The following is an 18,540-nucleotide window of genomic DNA, read 5'->3' as shown; positions in this document are numbered from 1 at the left end:
GGCAGTGGCCATTCATCTTTGTCAACAGCTGGTTGATAGTCACATCAACATAAAAAGCTGTGCAGTGTTTGCAGCGGAGATGGCATATGACATGGCTGCTTTCACAGTTAGTCCAGCCTCTGGTGGGGTAGAATAAGCCCATGACAGGACTGGAGAAGGAAGTGCTGTTTCAGTGAACTGGGCAGGTTTTTCACTATGGTATGCCACAGGGATCATATCCCTGTGGCATAGAGTTGGGATTGGGAATGACATAGGGATGGACTAGGATGTTGTGTAGGTTGGATGGGCAATGGAACACCACTTCAGGAGCAGTGGGAAGGATCTTTGGTAGGATGTTCCTCATTCCAGGGCATTATGAAAGATAATCACAGCCCTGAAAAGGATATGGTTCTGTTGTCCCAGTCCAGGGTGATACTGGGTGTCAAGAGGGTACTCCTTTTGATTCTTGGGGGTGGTGAAATGATTAGGGGCATGTGAGGATATGGCACAGGAAATCTCTTTGTGGTCTAGATTTGGGAGGTATTGCCTGTCTGTGAAGGCCTTTCAAGGGAGTTCTCATACTGCATGTCATCCATGGGTCACTGTGCAGTATGGGAGTAATTTTTTGGTGTGAAAGGGATGGCAGCTGTTAAAATGTTGGTACTGTTGATGGTTAGCAGCTTTTATGTGGACAGAGATGCAGACGGAGCCATCAGAGAGCTTGAGATCACTGTCCAGGAAAACGGCACATTATGACCAGGTGAATGGTTGGGTGACGTGTTGCTCTTGTTGACCAACACCTCCAACCAATTACCTGAAACCTAGCCTCCCACATCAAACATAGGAACCACTTCTTTCTCTAACTCTCCACCCACTGCTTTATCTCCTAGATCCCTACTCATCACTGCTGATATAAACTATATCCCTCATGCCCATGGCCTTATTGCTATCGAACACTACCTCTCCCAACAACCTTCACACTCCAAACCCACCATCTCATTCCTTATACACCTTACCAGCTATATCCTGACCCACAGTGCTTTTCCTTTGAAGGGGAGATATTCAAACAAATCTGTGGCACAGCCATGAGCATCTGCGTGGCACCCTCCTATGTCAACCTGTTTATGCGCCATCTGGGGGAAACCTTTCTAACTCCCAACCCCTAGTCTAGTTCAGGTTCATTGATGATACCTTCATGATCTGGACCCAAGGCTAAGACACCCTATTGCATTCCTACACAACCTCAATACCTTCTCTCTGAGCCACTTCACCTGATCCTCCTCTACCCAACTATCTCAAAGGCTGAAACTAATTGTACACCGCACCAAAACTGAGGTTTTGCACATTGTTAAAACTTGCAGCAATAGATTCCACTGACTGCAACTGTCTTGCATCTTTCTTGAAAATGAAATGATGGATTTTTTAATGAGTCCTATGACTGGTTTTGTGTGTCCGCACTGAATTCTTGTCTTGTGCCAGTCTCTTCATGTTAGAATAGCACTTGCAACCAACCTCCTAAATTATTTGTGCTATCTTCCCCTAAAGCTTTTACCCACTACAAATCCCTCAAGTGCAATGGAAGTTAGTCCTTGATGTCTTAACACATGTTCTATCATCCTGTCCCTGTCAATGTTTTCCATGAGTATCTCTTCTGATGAGAATTTCCACATTTCTTATCAGTCCACTTAATCTTTAACATCCTTCTACAGCACCACATCTCAGGTCATACTTCAATTCTCTTGTTTTCTGGATATCCCACAGTCCCCGATTCATTTCCATACAATTATGTGTTCCAAATGTTCATTCTCAGAAATTACTTCCTAAAATTAGGCCCTATATTTGATACTTCCAGTGAGAAATTCCCTCTTTGCCTGTACTAACCTGCTCTTTATGCTATTCCATTCAACACATCCTACAATTCTTTTTCAGTGTCGCTGAGGATGGCAACGTCATCAGCAAATCTTATCTCTGATATCTTTTCACCCTGAATTTTAATCCCACTCCTTGACCTTTCTTTTATTTCTGTCATTGCTCCTTTGATATATAGGTTGAACAGTAGGAGCAAAAGGCTGCATCAATTTCTTACACCCTATTTAACCCAAATACTTCAATCCTAGTCTTCTATTCTTATTGTTCCGTCTTGGTTCTTGTCTGTATTGTATATTATCTGTCTTTCCCTATTGTTTACTTCCATTTTTCTCAGAATTTTGAACCTTGTATGATTTTACATTGTCAAATGCTTTTTCCAAGTGACAAATACTATGAGCCCTTCTTGATTTCTTTTAAAGTCTTGCTTCCACCATCAATAGCAAGATCAGAACTGACTCTCCAATGCCCCTGTCTTTTCAAAATACAAACTGATAATCTAATAGTCTCAGACTTAACTTTATGTTGAGCAATGTGTAACTGTTATTTTCCTGAAAATCTAATGCTGTGTTTCTAGGTACATAAATTCTTTACATCAACTTGAACAGTCGTTTGGTTGTCACTTCCCCCTATGAAGTAGAAATTCTGAATTAATGTTATCCCTACCTTGCACCACATCTGACTGCTTGCTTTCCAAAGCTCTCTTGGATCCCATATGTCTTCCATATTGACTCGCATTCTTCTATCATGCTATCAGACAATTCCTTTTCCTTGTAAAGACATTCAGTATACTTTTTTCAACATCTGCTCTCTTTCCTTCGCATTTAACACAGAATTCCTGTTATTCTCTTAACACTGATGTCTTTTCTTTCAATTTCACCAAAGGTTGTTTGGACTTTTCTGCATGCTGAAGCATTCCTTCCAACAACCTTTTCCTTAATTGATTTCTTAGAATTTTTCCTTTGGCTCTTTTACCTTGACTTCCCCGCATTTTCTATTTATTTCATTCCCATGTGACATATGTCTTCTCCTGAACATTTCCTAACTTCCTTCATCTGTTGATCAATAGAAGTTATTTCTTCTATTACCCAAGGTTTCTTCACAGTTACCTTCCTTGTGCCAATATTTGTCCATCCAGCTTCCGAAATTGCCCTTTTGAAATGTTTCCATTCCTCTTCAACTGAACTGGCTATTCAGAAATCAATTACTGTAGTATCTACATCCCCAGAGAACTTCAAATATATCTCAGCCTTCCTCACCACTACAGTATCCCATTTCTTTCCTCACTATTCTCCCAGGCAGTTCTCTTAAACTTCAATCCAGTCTTCATAGTTACTAAATTTTGGTCTGGTCCTGGGTACACCTTACAATCCACTCACTGATTTTGGAATCTCTGTTTGACAGTAATTTAATCCAGCTGGAATCTTCCCCTGTCACAAGGCCTTTTCCAAATATGCTTGAACCCCTTTAAATTTTGAGCATTGTATTCGCTATTACTAACTGAAATTTATTGCAAAACTCGATTAGTCTTTCTCTTCTCACATTCCAACTACCGAGTCCATATCCTCCCCTAACTCTGTCTTCTATTCCTTCCCCTTCTATAGTATTTCAGCCCCCTATGATTACTAGATTTTCGTCTCTCTTTACATACTAAATTACACATTGAATGTGCTTCATATTCTGCTTGTGATGTCGGCACGTATATCTAAACTGTATTTGTTGGTGCTGGTTTCCTGTTGATTCTGATGAGAGTAATATTGTCACTGAACAGTTCACAGTAATCTACTCTTTGCCCTACCTTCCTACCAAAGCTTCTTTACCACATCTGGATTTATTTCACTCTCTGACTCACACAATGTTACCCTTTCCTTAGTTACTCAATCTTTTTATCATGATCACCTCCCCCTTGTCAGTTCCCTCCCAAAGATCTGAATAGGGGGCTATTGCAGAGATCACCATGACATATTATCCAGAGTTATCTCTCCCCCAGGGAATGAATAATACCTCCAAAAGCTAGGATAGTTTCTTGTACTTTTATGTGTATCTATTGGCAGTACTAAGAATTTCACCTCCTGAAGGTAAGCTCTGGCGAACTATCCTCATTCAAAATTTTATAGTTTTCTCAAATGAATGTTAGTTTTGATAAACTAATTAACTCAGATTATAATAGAAGGGCTACCATGTGAATTAAAGACTAATAAGATTCAAAAGACGTCTATAATGCTATGTGATGCGATCAGCAACATCCGATCACCACATGTATTTGCAGAAATAATTACTGATTTTTTGTGTCACAGACATTTATCAGTTTAAACTGTCACTCATTTTTCTCTAAAAATAATGACTACTTTTACTGTTAAATATTTTGTAGACACAGGTGACTGAGTGAGCGCAAGATTTTTGTTAACATCTGTATCCTCCAAAAATTCACAGAACTGCTTTTTCACATGACTGTTGACTAAAATGAAACAAACTGCAAAATTTATGCTGCCTGGTTATAAAATAACAAAATAATAAAAATACTACATTTGAGATACAAAAGGTCAATACTTACATCACCTGAAGCTCCACCCTGCGAAAGAAGACGTTCCTGGTAGTGTCCCTTGACATGACTAAGCACTAGTTCACGGCTTGCATCACTGTAAGAAATAAATATTTTAGATCAAATCCTTCAATACACTATGATGAAGTAACTTAAGAAACTATGAGGGTCATTCAATATGTGCTTAGAAAATCCAAGAGATGGCGCTCGTAGTATCAAAATAGTTTGCTGGCAATAAGTGCCATCTGTTGTTAGAAGGCAGATAAAGTTGCAGGTGTTCAGGACATCTGGTGGAATTGACCAGTCCCAAATGATTGACAAAATCCATGATTGATGAATCAAAGTAAACAAAATAATTGAGGCCACAGGGTTATCACAAGATCCACTGTTTTCAATTTTGCACAAAAAATTTGGTGTAACAAAATCTCAGAAAAATGGGTGCTGCATTTTCACTCAAAGGAGAATAAAGAAAACAATGTGGTGAATGTTGATGCTGTATTGGCATTTTCCGTCGAAGTCCTGCCTGCTTACTGCATTGCCACATAAAATGGTGAAACGTGGGTACACTACTACACTCCAGAGACTAAGGAACAATCAAAACAGTGGGTTTTTGAAGGCAAATTGGCTCCAGAGAAAGAAAAGAAGGTGAAACTGACCGCCAAGATGATGACCATAGTGTTTTGGGATGCATGCAGAATCACACCCACATTGGTTACTTAGTAAAGGGAGAAACAATAACAGATGAGTATTATGCATCATTATTTTTCTGGTTGGTGACAAAATCCAGGAAAAACATACTCATTTGAAAATAGAAAAGATCCTCTTTCATTACAACAATGCACAGGTGCCCACCCACGCAGTTTCAATGGCCAAAATTATGAAATTAAAGGTTAAATTACTGCACTAACCACCATATTCACCACATGTGGTGCCCATTGACTTTTTTTCCTCCCCCAAACTTGAAAAAAGAAAAAAAAAAAAAAAAGGCTCGGCAGATGATGGTTCACATTTGAACGAACAAGGGTGTCATCAATAGATGCCTATTTTACAGACCTCCCAAAACTCTATTTTTTGAATGGCTTAAAAATTTGGAGCAACAATTCAAAAAGTATGTGGAGTTGAAAGGCGATTACGTTGGAAAGTAAAAATAATTTTTCCTGGAATAATTCGCTTTTCTATCTTTCTCTAAGGACTTGTTGAACGACCCTTGTAGCATTATGTTAACATAAGTAGACTGAAATTCTAACAATTATCAGGCTCTTCACTGGTTACTGAAAATTTGTGAGGAATGGCCTTCTAAAAAAAAAAAAAAAAAACAATATGCGGAGGTGCTTTACAGAACACTTATCCATTTTATTGCACCAGCAATAATTAAAGTCTACAGCTTTATAACATGCTCATAACAAAATGCAGTCTTACCGGAAATTGCATTTCTTGCACTTCCACAATGTTCTCTTGACTTCAACTGGGGGCTTATCTGTAAGAGCAGCATCAGATGCTGATCTTTTTTGGCCAGATATTGTTTTCTGTACCACTTGTTCTTGAGACTGTACTTGTGATTGTACTGACGAGATCATAGAATGTGCAGCACGGAGGGGTGGAGGTGGGCGAAGTGGACCAGGAGGGACACCACATACCCCATCTGCTGGTGGTGTAGGAGCACGCGTGAGACGAGGTGGTGTTGGCAGCAGTCTTTGTTGATCGGTGGTAATTGGAAGATATTCACGCATTCTCAGTGCTGTTAGATACTTGTTATACTTGCTATAATTCCGTCGACCTGTTTCATCTGTCATCAAGACTTTTGCGTCTGCATGATTCTTGTCACGGACTACTTTCAGTCTAATATGTTTTGTAATATCCCACCTCCAGTTTGAGCGATAAGCACACAGTGAGCATTCAAATGGTTTCTTGTTGAGATGTCCAACAATATGAACGTGGAATCGAGATGCTGTGGATGCCCAGAAAGTGCAGTGTGGGCACTTGAATACCTGTTTGAGAAAGCAAAGGCTTTGATTACATTTTTGTTGCTGTAATATAAGTACGATTCTGATCCTAAATTATTTTTCAGATCATCAAAGATGATTGGTTTATGTATGATTTTATATAAATATCCTGTCATTTTGAAATATTACAAGAACAGATATAATTTACCACAGAAGAATAGATATAATTTAACACAGAACACCTACAAAACGCATATTTCCAGAACTGATTCCTTTCCAGTAGTTTACAAACTACAATTAGTATTTGGATCACTAATAAGAACAGAACATCTGATCTAGTGCTGCGCTGGTTCTTTGTCTATTGTAATCAAGCACTGTTATTTCTGTGGTTCCTTTGAAATGGAGATATTGGAAATTTTGATTCCATGATTTAATCCTCGAAAAGGAAGGAAGGACTATTACAGTTTAACATCCTATTGGCAATGAGGTCATTAGAGATGAAGCACAAGCTCAGGTTAATGAATTATGGGGAAGGAAATTGGCCGTGCCTGTCAAGCGAACTTACAGATGAACAGCTAATCAAGGTACCGTATTTTTATACCACCCTAAGTAACAACTTCATTATTTCAAAATTTAATGTAAATGTTTTTCTCAAAATAAAATGCACACACCTACAAATATAGGTCTGAAACAAATATATGAATAAATATATAATGAAGATATAAATCCTTGTCAATTAGAAGCTAAACATTTTTAGTACCAGCACATAATCAACTATAAAAGCTAGGAGAGATTTTTCATTAGATTAAAAACCACAAGGGTGTTTATAACAAAATTATGTTACCCTTAAACTAATCTTCTTATTTCTCTTGTAAAAAGGATCTCATGGCTATGAAAATAAACGTAGTTCTGAAGTACAGGGTGTCCAAAACCAAAGTTTCATTTCAAAACACTGTAGAAAGAGAACCACTGTTCAGAATGATGTCAAAGTTGAACAGCGTATTATTGATGCTGGGGGGAAATGTCATGGGGGAAAAATTAAAATAAATTTGACCAATAGATTCTGCTGTAAGCGTTAGGATATGAGCACAAACACACGCACGGCACACAACTGTTCCTCAGTTTGTGTCCGTGATGCCCAACTAAACTGTTCTATAAGGATTGCAGACTGCTGGTAAAGTTCTTTTAAAAGAATGGTGACTGTGTGCCAGTAGCCCTACAAAAGTTCTGGACAGTCAAGGGTATGAAATAAGGCATTGGTTTGATGTCTGCTATCGGTTTGGAGAAAATTATTATTAAAAAAAAAAACAGGTTCCTTTCAAGTGCAATCTGGCAGAGGGAGAAAAGCAGTTGATCTGATGTCTGTTGAAGGTCTGACTACAGTATTGCAGATAGGACTGATCAGTGGCATGCATGCATGGAGAAATGCCTGAACATTGGACATGTCGGCAAGCACAGTGTATAAAATCCTACGTAACATCCTCCATTGCTATCCATACAAAATTACTCATGTTCAGGAGTTTCTCCCTGCTGACCTGACAGCAAAACAAATTTTCACTCTGGAATTTCTTACTTACATGGGAGTGAAGAATGAATGACCATGGAACATTCTCTGGAGACACAAAGCCCATTTCCATCTCAAAGGACAAGTCAAAACACAGAATTGCAGAATGTGGGCAACGGAAAACATGCATGCACATCAACTGGTACCACTTCATTCTGGAAAGGTGACGGCATATTTTTCAAGACATACATGGATACTTAAGTGCATGGCAAAGGGTTCATTGAACCAACTTCGCAATAATTCCCTATTCTTTCAATCTCCAACAGCACGCAGAAAAAAAGAACACCTATAGCTTTCCGTGCAAGCTCAGATTTCCCTTATTTCACTATGATGATCATTTCTGCGCATGTAGGTTGGCATCAGCAACATATTTTCGCATTCAAAGGAGAAAGTTGGTCATTGAAATTTCGTGAAAAGATTCAACCGAAACAAAATACACCTTTATTTTAATGATCTTCAACCCAAATCTTGCATCATGTCAGTGACACTCTCTCCCCTTTTTCTCAATAATACAAAACATGCTGCCCTTCTTTGGACTTTCTCCCTGTACCCCATTAATGCTACCTGGTAAGGATCCCACAACACGCAGCAGTACTCCGAAAAAGGACAGACATTTGCAGTGTAGGCCTTCCCCACAACACTTTCTATGCATCCTTTCCAATTTAAGTTGTTTGTACTTGTAATTTTTAGGAATTTTGTTGAATTTACAGCCTTTAAATCTGACTTATTTATTGTGGAACTGCAAATTAATGGATTGCTTTTAGCACTCGTGTGGGTGACATCACACATTGCACACCAATGTCATTCCATCCCTTCCACAGTGTTGATGTGTGGGTGGGATCTTTTTTATGCAAGATGGCACTCCTCTACACACGGCACAGCCAATGCTACAGAGGCCTTTTGGAAAGGCTAGAATTATCAGCCATCATTTTGCTACTGATATTAACCTGTATGACTTCTGGCTGTGGGGCTATATGAAAAATGTTGTCTTCAATGCTCCAATTACAAATGTAGCTGAGTCGAAGGTATGATTTGCACATCAAACTCTGAACATGACCCTCGAGACACTCGGATCTCTTGTGGAACAGGCTGTTACTTGATTTCGACTTGTGACACAGAAGGGTGGATAGCATACTGAAGATTCCTTGTTCCAGTCTCACAACAATTAGAAAATTACGTCATTTTGCTTTGTATTTGGTTTCTGGCCCCAGTACAATTACAAACCAACAGTGCTACACCTGTTGCCTGCCAAACTTATGCAGTCATGCACACTGAACAGTATGGATGGTGTAATGCACAACTCAAATCACAGCCATCCTATTGTGATTCTGCTGTCACTTGTAGCTGACTACATTTACTTTAAGACTCTTAAAGTGCCATTTATTGGTAAAATTTTCATTAATATTTTTTTGTTCCATGACATTTCTCCCTGTATCAATAATATGCTGTTCAAATTTCATGTCATTCTGATCAGTGATTCTCTTTCTATAGCGTTTTGAAACTGAGACTCTATTATGGACACCCTGTACCATTAATAACTGGATATATACTATTTCTTTATAGTTTTCTGCCTTAGTTGTGCTCACATTTGAGTTAATAATGACCAGCTTTTAATGCATTTGCCCATTTTCAAACCATTACTCAAGCCATTTTCATTTGATTAACGAAATAATTTCATAAATAATATAATGTTTATACATTTTGAGGAGTTCAGTAAAATTGTAACAAATAGCAAATGGGAGGTTTAATGACTGTAAAATTCACAAAATGAATATTACAATGCAATAAACTTCAAGGTCTCCTCTCTCTCTCTCTCTCTCTCTCTCTCTCTCTCTCTCTCTCTCACTCTCTCTCTGTGTGTGTGTGTGTGTGTGTGTGTGTGTGTGTGTGCGCGTCAATTTTCATATTCATTAAAGAAACATTTTTATTGAAATGCAGAAAATCTTGGCAAATTAAAACCATACACTCACAAGATTCATAATAATAGTACAAAGCATATAAACAACATACCCTTTTAACAACAGTATATGTACCAGGAGTCACAGCTGAGTCACTGTTGCTTGCTGGAGTCCCATCATCACTTGTGTTACTTACAGCCCCATAACCAGGAGCGGTCTCAAACCCAACAAGGCCTACTTCATTGTCAGATGGTTTGCAGCCTCCATTAAGTTGTAGACAGCTCTCAGTTTCATTGTCAACTGTCATATGTTCTTGTTCCTGCATTTCATCTGATGGGAGCTGACTATTCTGGTCACTCTCCATATCTTGACCAAATTCATTCCATACAAATACTTTGTTTACCATGGGATGTGCTGTTTCTTGTTTGTCAACGTACGGTTCATTCAGCGTAAGTTCTCCATTCGTTTCACACACATCATCAGATGTTTCAAGATTTATATCATTGGACCCTTTTGTGTATCTGTTTGCTTCTGTACATGATTGCAGATGAATGACCAAGTCAGCACTTGTTTTGCAGCGCTGTCTGCAATGCTGGCATCTAGTTGACGAGAGCTCTGTACCACTCAGCATAGTGGATGAATTGCCTCCCACACACAATGTTCTGTTACTTCCTAAGTTGTGTTGTTTCTCATGTCTAACAAATTCTGAAAGACATTTGCATTCATAGTTGCAGAATGTGCACACTAAACTAGAGGAATCACCTGGACCAATTAATAATTTCTCTTTAATTTGATCCAAAAATGAAGAACTTTTCTTTTTCATTGTACCCACAGGTGACGATTCAAATTTCAGGTCATTAAGTGACTCCGAAAAACAGTTATTATTTCTTAATTCTATACTGTGTGGTTCACTCCACATAGTATTGTGTGACTCATCCATCCATGACTTACTTTTTTCTTCTCCTGAAACTGTGAATGCGTTTTCATCACCTATTACAGATGCAAAATCTCTAAGAGAGCTATTTGCACATGATTTTGCACATATTTCATTTAAATCCTTTTCACTCAGTGAATTTTCTGATAAAGGTGACACTCCAGGTTTAAAGCTTGTGCTAAAGTCTCTAGCACGGATGGTTGGTATTTTCAGAATGGGTACTGGCTTTGATGCACTTGGCACTGATGCCCTTGGCTGTATAGGTATCAAGTTAGGTATTGGTCGAGGAAATTTTTTGGGTGGTGTCAATTTTGTGAGAACTCCATGGACTTTGCTTTCATGGCGAGCCATTTCACTGCCCCAGGCAGCTTTGAAATTACAGCTCTTACATTTCAATGTTTTTATGTACACATTGCCATTTTTATGATGAATTATATCATCTGGGTGTACAAAATCAGCCTGAAAATCATGGCGTTCACTGTGTTCTTGGGTTGATATGACTTTACTTTTCTTTGCGGTAACTTTAATTTTTGGTGATCTTTTTATTATTCCACTTGAGGGAACTTTACTGCTGCCTATGCATTTGTCACTGATGCTGTGATCAAAAGATGAATGCAGTTCTGGAGTACTCGTACCAAGGACTGGGTTGAATAGTGAAACCTGTAGAAGGAACATAATGGTAAAAATAATGTAATAGTTTTATATTATAAAATTAAAACTATACATATACACAACTGTCTACTCATAAAATTATAAACTAGTGAATTTAACTAACAATTGGATTGACTAATAAAATGTTATTTTGATTAATGGCAGAGAATATTTTAACAACAACAAATACTCGTAAAGTATGTAAATTTAAAAAAATGTCTTAGTCTACAAAGTGCATAAAGAAAATGAGATAGGATGGTATCACTGCATCATATGAGGATATGGCAAAAGGTGATTACCTCTGATAGTAATTAACAGCATACAACACAAAAAAGCCAAATAAATGTAAATGACACTCACAGTAACTCCGAAAACCATTTCCAACACATATATGACACAAGAAGCAAAGAAATTTCATTTTGCCATCTCATAGAATAGAAGCTCTACTCCCACGTGCTCAATACACAGCAATGAAAATGAATAATATATTAAAAATGAAAATTTTCACATTAGGGAACTAGGTTTACTGGGGACAAAATTATGCACCATCCTAGTGCAAAAATTTTGTCACACTCAAGGAATTTTTAAATGATGATGAAGATTTCTTTGTGAAATAATGAAACAAATTTGTAATGATTTTTGTAAATTAAGATTAATTTTTTGTCACATTGCATGTAACTCTGTCACATTATTTATACTGATGAGTCTCCGGTATTTTAAATCAATGATATATGTATATACATTGTGAGATAGTAAAATTTTGATTCTGCCTTTTTTTGGTTATTTGTACAATTTTTTCATTGCAACTAATATTAATACAAATACTAAGGTGATGCTACCCTTCTTCAAGCTGTTGCAGTTCACCTTTTCCTTCCCCATCTGACTTTTTCCCTCTGTACCATTTATGTCCCTCCGTCATTCGATGTCAGCAGGTCAGACTTCCTTCAGCTTATTGGGCAGCTAACTCCCCCATTTTTGCTGCTCAGTGACTTTAATGCGCATCATCCCCTTTCAGTTTCTCCCAGGACCTGTCAGAGTGGTGCCCTCATTCACTTCCTAAGAACACTACTCCAGCCTCACTCTATCGCCTTCAGTACATCCGGTGACACAGCTTTTTCAATTGTGTCCTCTGCTCAGATTCTCTCAGCACCCTTCAAAGTGTATGTGTGCTGTACACTGTCCATCCCTTAGTGCAGCGGGTCCAGGAAAACTGTCACTTGCTCACTCTTGGTGGAGACAGTGTGATGTTTTTGTGGGTTCCTGGTCATGTCGGTCTGCCAGGAAACAAGGCTGCTGACGCTGCTGCCAAGGCTGCAGTCCCTCAGCCCGCTAGTTCCTATATTCCCTCTGATGATCTCTGTGTTGCCATCTGTCAGGGGGTTGTGTTCCTTTGGCATCACCAATGGTCCTCCCTTCATGGTAATAATCTCTGGCTTATTAAGCCTCTCCCAGTGGCTTGAACGACCTCCTCTCGGCCCTCCTGCCGGTACGAGGTCATTTTAACTAGGCTGCGTATTGGGCACTGCCTATTTGGCCATTGTCATTTCATAAGTGGCGCTACCCCACCACTTTGTTCACATTGCGCCCAAGTTTTAATTGTCCACCACTTCCTGATGGAATGCCCTCTTTTTTAACCATTTACGTTCCTGCTTGGGTTTGTTGTATAAGTTATTGGCCATTATAGCAAATGAAGCACAGGCTGTCGACCACGTTTTACTTTTTATCCACCCAAGCAATATGGAGAAGGTCATTTAATTTTTAGTTTTGGACCTCCGTTTCTGTATGGTGTCTTTTTTAGCCCTTTTTCCATGTGCCTGTTTTTAGCTGTCTTCTATTATGTCAATTGGGACTGATGTATAGTCGTTTTTTAACTCCTCTCTGTCTTGGTGTTCTATAGTTTTGACTTGGGCGCGTATGACCCCAGTTGTTTTTTGCGACCTAAAGCAAAACAAAACCAAAACTAAGGTGATGCCCCTATAAATCCCAGTATTCATCCAAACAATGTGGAAAATGGCCAATAAATTCTGTCCAAATTAATAACTGTGTCAGGCTATTTTGACCTGATTGAAAAATCACAACATTTTTCAGCAGTTCACCTAAAAACTACACTTAATATTGGTTATTAATTTATTTTTATTCTCATTAAAATTGAATTTTATGTTGCATTAACTGATGTAAAGGCATCATAGTTTTATTTAGACCCACTTTTTTTGTGTCCATAATAGCTTTACAAGGTGAAACAAATTTCGTTCAGTCTGTATATAACAATTATCAAGAATATGCAGCAAATAAATTTTGTAACAAAGCTCAAAGGAATCTAAAAATATCTGAAGATAAGGCAACAATGAGTTTTGAAGGAAGGTGGACCTTGGCGCTCCAATCTTCCCAGATGTTACCAGATGGTGCTAATGTACTGGGCAGCACAGACTTACTACCAGAGAGCTAGCACACAGTGTCAATTTACAGACAAGTACTATCCATTAAGATCATAAGTGTTAATTAAACTGCAACTCTGCAAAAGCCCAGGATATCATTAACTAATTGTAGCATTGTCACCAAAAGTTATCAGTGATCTGAGAACATTCAAACTATTTTATTCCCAGTTTTTGTCACAATGTGTTACAAGTCTAGATAATTAAATATGTTTAGTGAAGAATTTCTTTTAACCTATGCAATAAAAGTAAAAGTGATGATGTGTTTATGACTCATACGTGTCTTATATGTTTATTGGCAGTAGTAAACTAGAGGTAAGTACTGGCCAGCAAACCTGTCTTATAATCTATTATAAGTCATAAATAGGCAGACAACTGTGCCACAAAAGAGTAACCACAGTACTTCAGTTGTCTGCTTCTCTGTGACATCTACATGTTACTATGACATCTACACATTACTACAAAGGGCTGAAGAAAAAATTTAATTCTCTAGACTTTTAAAAAAGTGTGACCAAAAACTGTAACTAAAGTATTTTCAATTAACTAAGTGTATGGGCCAGGCATATTGAAAGGACAAACTGTGCAACAATGTCATTTAAATAATAAAAAAGATCTTTTTTATTATTTAATTTATTTGTATTATATTATTTTAATTTATTTTCTGCTGGTCTGTAGAACAGCTACATTCTGAAGTGACAACAGATCACATCCTGAGAACTGCTGGTAATATTAATCACTATACATTACTGAAAAGAAATGGAACAATGGACTTACAAGGATTAAGCAATATCCTTTGTAGACAGATTGCATATTCCCAGTTCTTGTCAATGAACTAATAGCCAACAGCTATACGTATGATTATGCCTATGTGATCACTCCATTCCATGTCCCAACAAGTTGTCACAGCCAGATATTTGTATGAACTGAATGATTCCAACTATGCCTCACTGATACTAAAGTTTTAGGATACGACATTTCCATGTTTTGTGACGTTCACAATTTTACATTTAAGAACATTTAAAATAAATTGCCAATCTTAGGACCACTTGGAAATCTTATTAAGACCTGTCTGGATACTTGTGAAGCCTCTTTCAGATACTACTTCATTATAGATAACTGCATCGTGTGCAAAAATGTCTGAGGTTAATCCTAAGATTGTCTGCCATGTCATAAAAATAGGAACCCAACACACTTCCCTGGGGCACAACTGTTGGAATCTATGCTGATTTGCATGAAGAAGGTCATTCTGTTGAAGATACCTCATTATGTTTCAGCTCAGACTACGTTCTATAGCAACTGATATAAATTATATTGAATGATAGTTTTGTGGATCACTTCTGCTAACCTTCTTGTAGATAGGTGTGACCTATGTCTTCTTCCAATGATTGTTTGAAGGATCTACAGCAAAGGAAGAAATACATACAAATTCTTGTTTAAGTATCCAACATTGGAAAACAGTGAGCAAGGAAGTGTAGTCATATTTGGGAGCAGCAAGATTCAAGACACCACCTGTGCACCCTGCTTTAGGTTTTACTTGTTCTAACCAGATTATTTAAGGTGAATACCTTGATTTCAGGGTAAGGCGTATTTAATCAGTTGAACTAATGTTCCATATCTAATGCCATCATTGTCAAAAGACCTTTAATCTTCCTAAGTCATATTGTGAATCGACCAATCAGGCCAGGCTTTCGTGCGCATTTATCTTTGGCTAGAGAGCATCCACAGGTAGCTTACAAGAGGTCTCTGGTGAGCTAGCTCTCTCACAGACTGTTCGCCAACAAGGCATGTGGTGCCTAACAGGAAAACTTGGGGTCTTGAGGAGCATCGGGGAGTGTCAAGTTGGCAACTGTGCTTCCGACTACGGGCGTGCAGGCCGCTTTCACTGTAGTGGGTGATATAGCAGGAAAAGGGGTCTTTTCCACTGCAGCCTAAGGACTGGTGATGCAGCAAACCAGTGTCTGTGCCCACGTTCTACTCCACAGACTGCCATGGGACCGTAAGCTGCATGTTTACATCTCTCCATTAATATCCAGTGAGAAGCTTCTGAAGTAGTTGTTTTCATTTAGCAGCACAGCAGCACTGTTCTAAGTGCAATTATGATAGGTTATGCCAGTCGAGTGACTTGAATGGGTGCTAACGTGGGTAATACTCCTCTACTGGGTGCCCCTCAGAGAGAATCCAATATCCGCTAAATATCATCTTACTATTTTAATCACTTGATTTGTTTGACGAGGTTCAGCCTCCCATGGCAAGGTTTCCTTTTAATTACATGTTTGCTGTTTATTACATTGGTCCTTTGGTGAGAAAAGTGAATAAGAACATATGACCTTACATTCAGCAAATTTTGCTATGTGGACAGCATAAAGTTTTGATGTGACTTTTAAAGCTTCACCAGTGTTCTTTGTGGGCGCTCCTCACAGATTTGGCCCAGCCTTGGACCCCTGAGCTATTAATGGGATTGTTTTATTAAGTACAGTTGTGTGGGTTTTGCAACCAAAAATAAAGTTTCTTGCAAATGCAGCAAAACTGTGTAAATTTATTGCAGTTCTCTGTTCTATCATCTGGTAACAGGAATTTTTTACTTGTCATTTCTTATACTGTAAAAAAGAGTGGTATTGAAGAAAGGGGGGGGGGGGGGTATCTAATCCTTAAATCCAATCCCCAGAGTGTGAGCTTCAGCTATTTGTTGCCATGCTATATTGCACACGTTAATGTGTTGAGTTTGTAATAAAATCTTTGTATATGCTTTAGAACCAGTTAATTTGGGCCACTTGGCTGTGTTCTTGTGGTGTCTCAAAGGTTCTACCACCTAGCATGTACTGTGTGCAAAGCAGGAGACTGCTCAGAGTGTTTTGTAAAAGTTTAACCTTCAAATTTCTTATTACAGCTGTCATATATATCTTTCCTTAGAACAGTCTTTAATGTGATTTAAATGCCACTGGATGTGCCAAGTTAAGGTTTAGTTGGATGTTCTGTGAGTTTATGTAAATTATTTTATGCACTGCTAAAAGGTTTTAAGTGTTGTTTGGTTTTAATTAAAGTCCTACAATGTTAACACTAAGTAATTTTACTCTTAAATGCTCACTGGTGTAAAGTATATTTGGAAAATTTCATCATATCAAAATATTTTCTTTACAGTGGTCTCAATTTGAAAATTGGTAAATTGAGTAATTTCATGAATTTTGTTACTGAGCTCAAGTGCCCTAGTTTGGCTCAGAAGATGTCGGTTGAAGTCAACACACTGCATGCTAGAGATAGGTCAACTTGAGTTACCAAACCAATTACGTCAGGTTGAGGGGATTCCAAGTCAACCCGAGCTAGACTATTACTAACTTGTGTTTTGTTTGCACACTGTACAGCGGCCACCACTATCAATGATGGTTTCATGCGACAATGGAGTTTCACGCTGACTGAACATGTGTTGAACCAAGTTCAGTCTATGACTACAGAACACATCATCATTCAGTGTGATCTTTAAAGTGCAGTAGCTTATTACGATTTATTTTGTTACAGAACAATGAATCATTCCCAAGCAGTTGTATTTGGCTACCTCAGGATCGTCTGATCAACATAAAAACCCTTACAGCAAATTCCGGGTGGCTCATTAGTGTATTTTTGAATTGTGACCTATAGCATAGCAACCGTTCATGCACATGACAAGGTATCTGGCTACTTTAAAAATGCCCAATTTCCAACCAAATCTTACAGCAAATTCAAAGTGACTCATGAGCATATTTTCAAATTTCAGTCTGTAAAGTGGCATCCATTAATCTTGTGATGAGACATTTGACTACCTTACCACTACAGCAAATTACGGGAGTATCACCATCTTCAAAATTTCATGTCCAAAGACTCAAAATTGTATTCTGTAGTACAGTTCACAGTCATGCTCCTGAAAAGAAATTTAGCTATGTTACGATCACCAATAGCCATTGAAATCTATACTGCATGTTTCAAGTTTTTCACAAGTCCATCTTCAAAATTTGAAGGCGAAAGACCAGAAATTGTGCCCTATGTAGTTGAATTGAATTGAATTGAATTTTATTTGATCCTGTAAGATTACATTGTGTACAGTAAATGTACGTGTAATATAGGACATGTCTAAGTATTAACATTCTTTATCACTTATTTTTCTACACCTTTAGCTTACATTTTTACATCACTGATAATGAGTAACAATATATACAAATTTAATGGCATAAGTATTCTGCAACACTGTAAAACTCTTTTTTCAATTAGATAGTCTTTAAGTTTCTTTGGAAAGTCATTATGAAGTACACTATCTTGCAGGGTTTTGGGCAGACTTCTTAGTAGTCTGATACCAGAGTACTGGGGTCCTTTTTCTAGCATTGCCAGTCGGTGGGGTATGCTCCATACTTCATTCTTCCTTCTTGTATTGTGGGTGTGTACACTAGCATTTGTAATCCAGTCCTCACTACCTTTTGTGATGTACATTATTGTTTTGTATATATACAATGATGAAAAAGTTAAGATACCTAAATTTTTGAAACAGTTTCTGCACGTTTCAGAGGTCTTTCTTCTTAAAATGGTCCTAACTGCTTTTTTTTTTGTAATTTGGACACTCATTTTGTCTCTTGTTTGTTTGAGTTGTCCCACACAGTCACTCCATACTGTAAGTATGGTTCAAAAAGTCCATGATACACTGTACACAGAAGGTTCTTGTCTGAATACTGTGATAGCTGCATCACTAAGAATAGGACAGAGCTCAGT

General features: G+C 38.0%; 1 protein-coding gene across 1 annotated transcript in view; it reads right to left on the bottom strand.

Moving 5' to 3' along the window:
- Nucleotides 1–18,540, bottom strand: part of LOC126154210 (uncharacterized) — a 79,486-nt gene that overhangs the window by 40,528 nt on the left and 20,418 nt on the right. The window contains exons 5-7 of the mRNA XM_049916122.1: nucleotides 9,905–11,386; nucleotides 5,807–6,375; nucleotides 4,400–4,484 (exon numbers count right to left, since the gene is read on the bottom strand). Coding sequence (XP_049772079.1) covers nucleotides 4,400–4,484; nucleotides 5,807–6,375; nucleotides 9,905–11,386 — 2,136 coding nt within the window. The remainder of the gene's footprint in view (nucleotides 1–4,399; nucleotides 4,485–5,806; nucleotides 6,376–9,904; nucleotides 11,387–18,540) is intronic.

This window comes from Schistocerca cancellata, chromosome 2 (genome assembly GCF_023864275.1).
Source record: "Schistocerca cancellata isolate TAMUIC-IGC-003103 chromosome 2, iqSchCanc2.1, whole genome shotgun sequence".
Classification (NCBI taxonomy): Eukaryota; Metazoa; Arthropoda; class Insecta; order Orthoptera; family Acrididae; genus Schistocerca; species Schistocerca cancellata.
The sequence above is the reverse complement of the archived record's forward strand: the minus strand, read 5'-3'. Positions and strand labels throughout refer to the sequence as shown.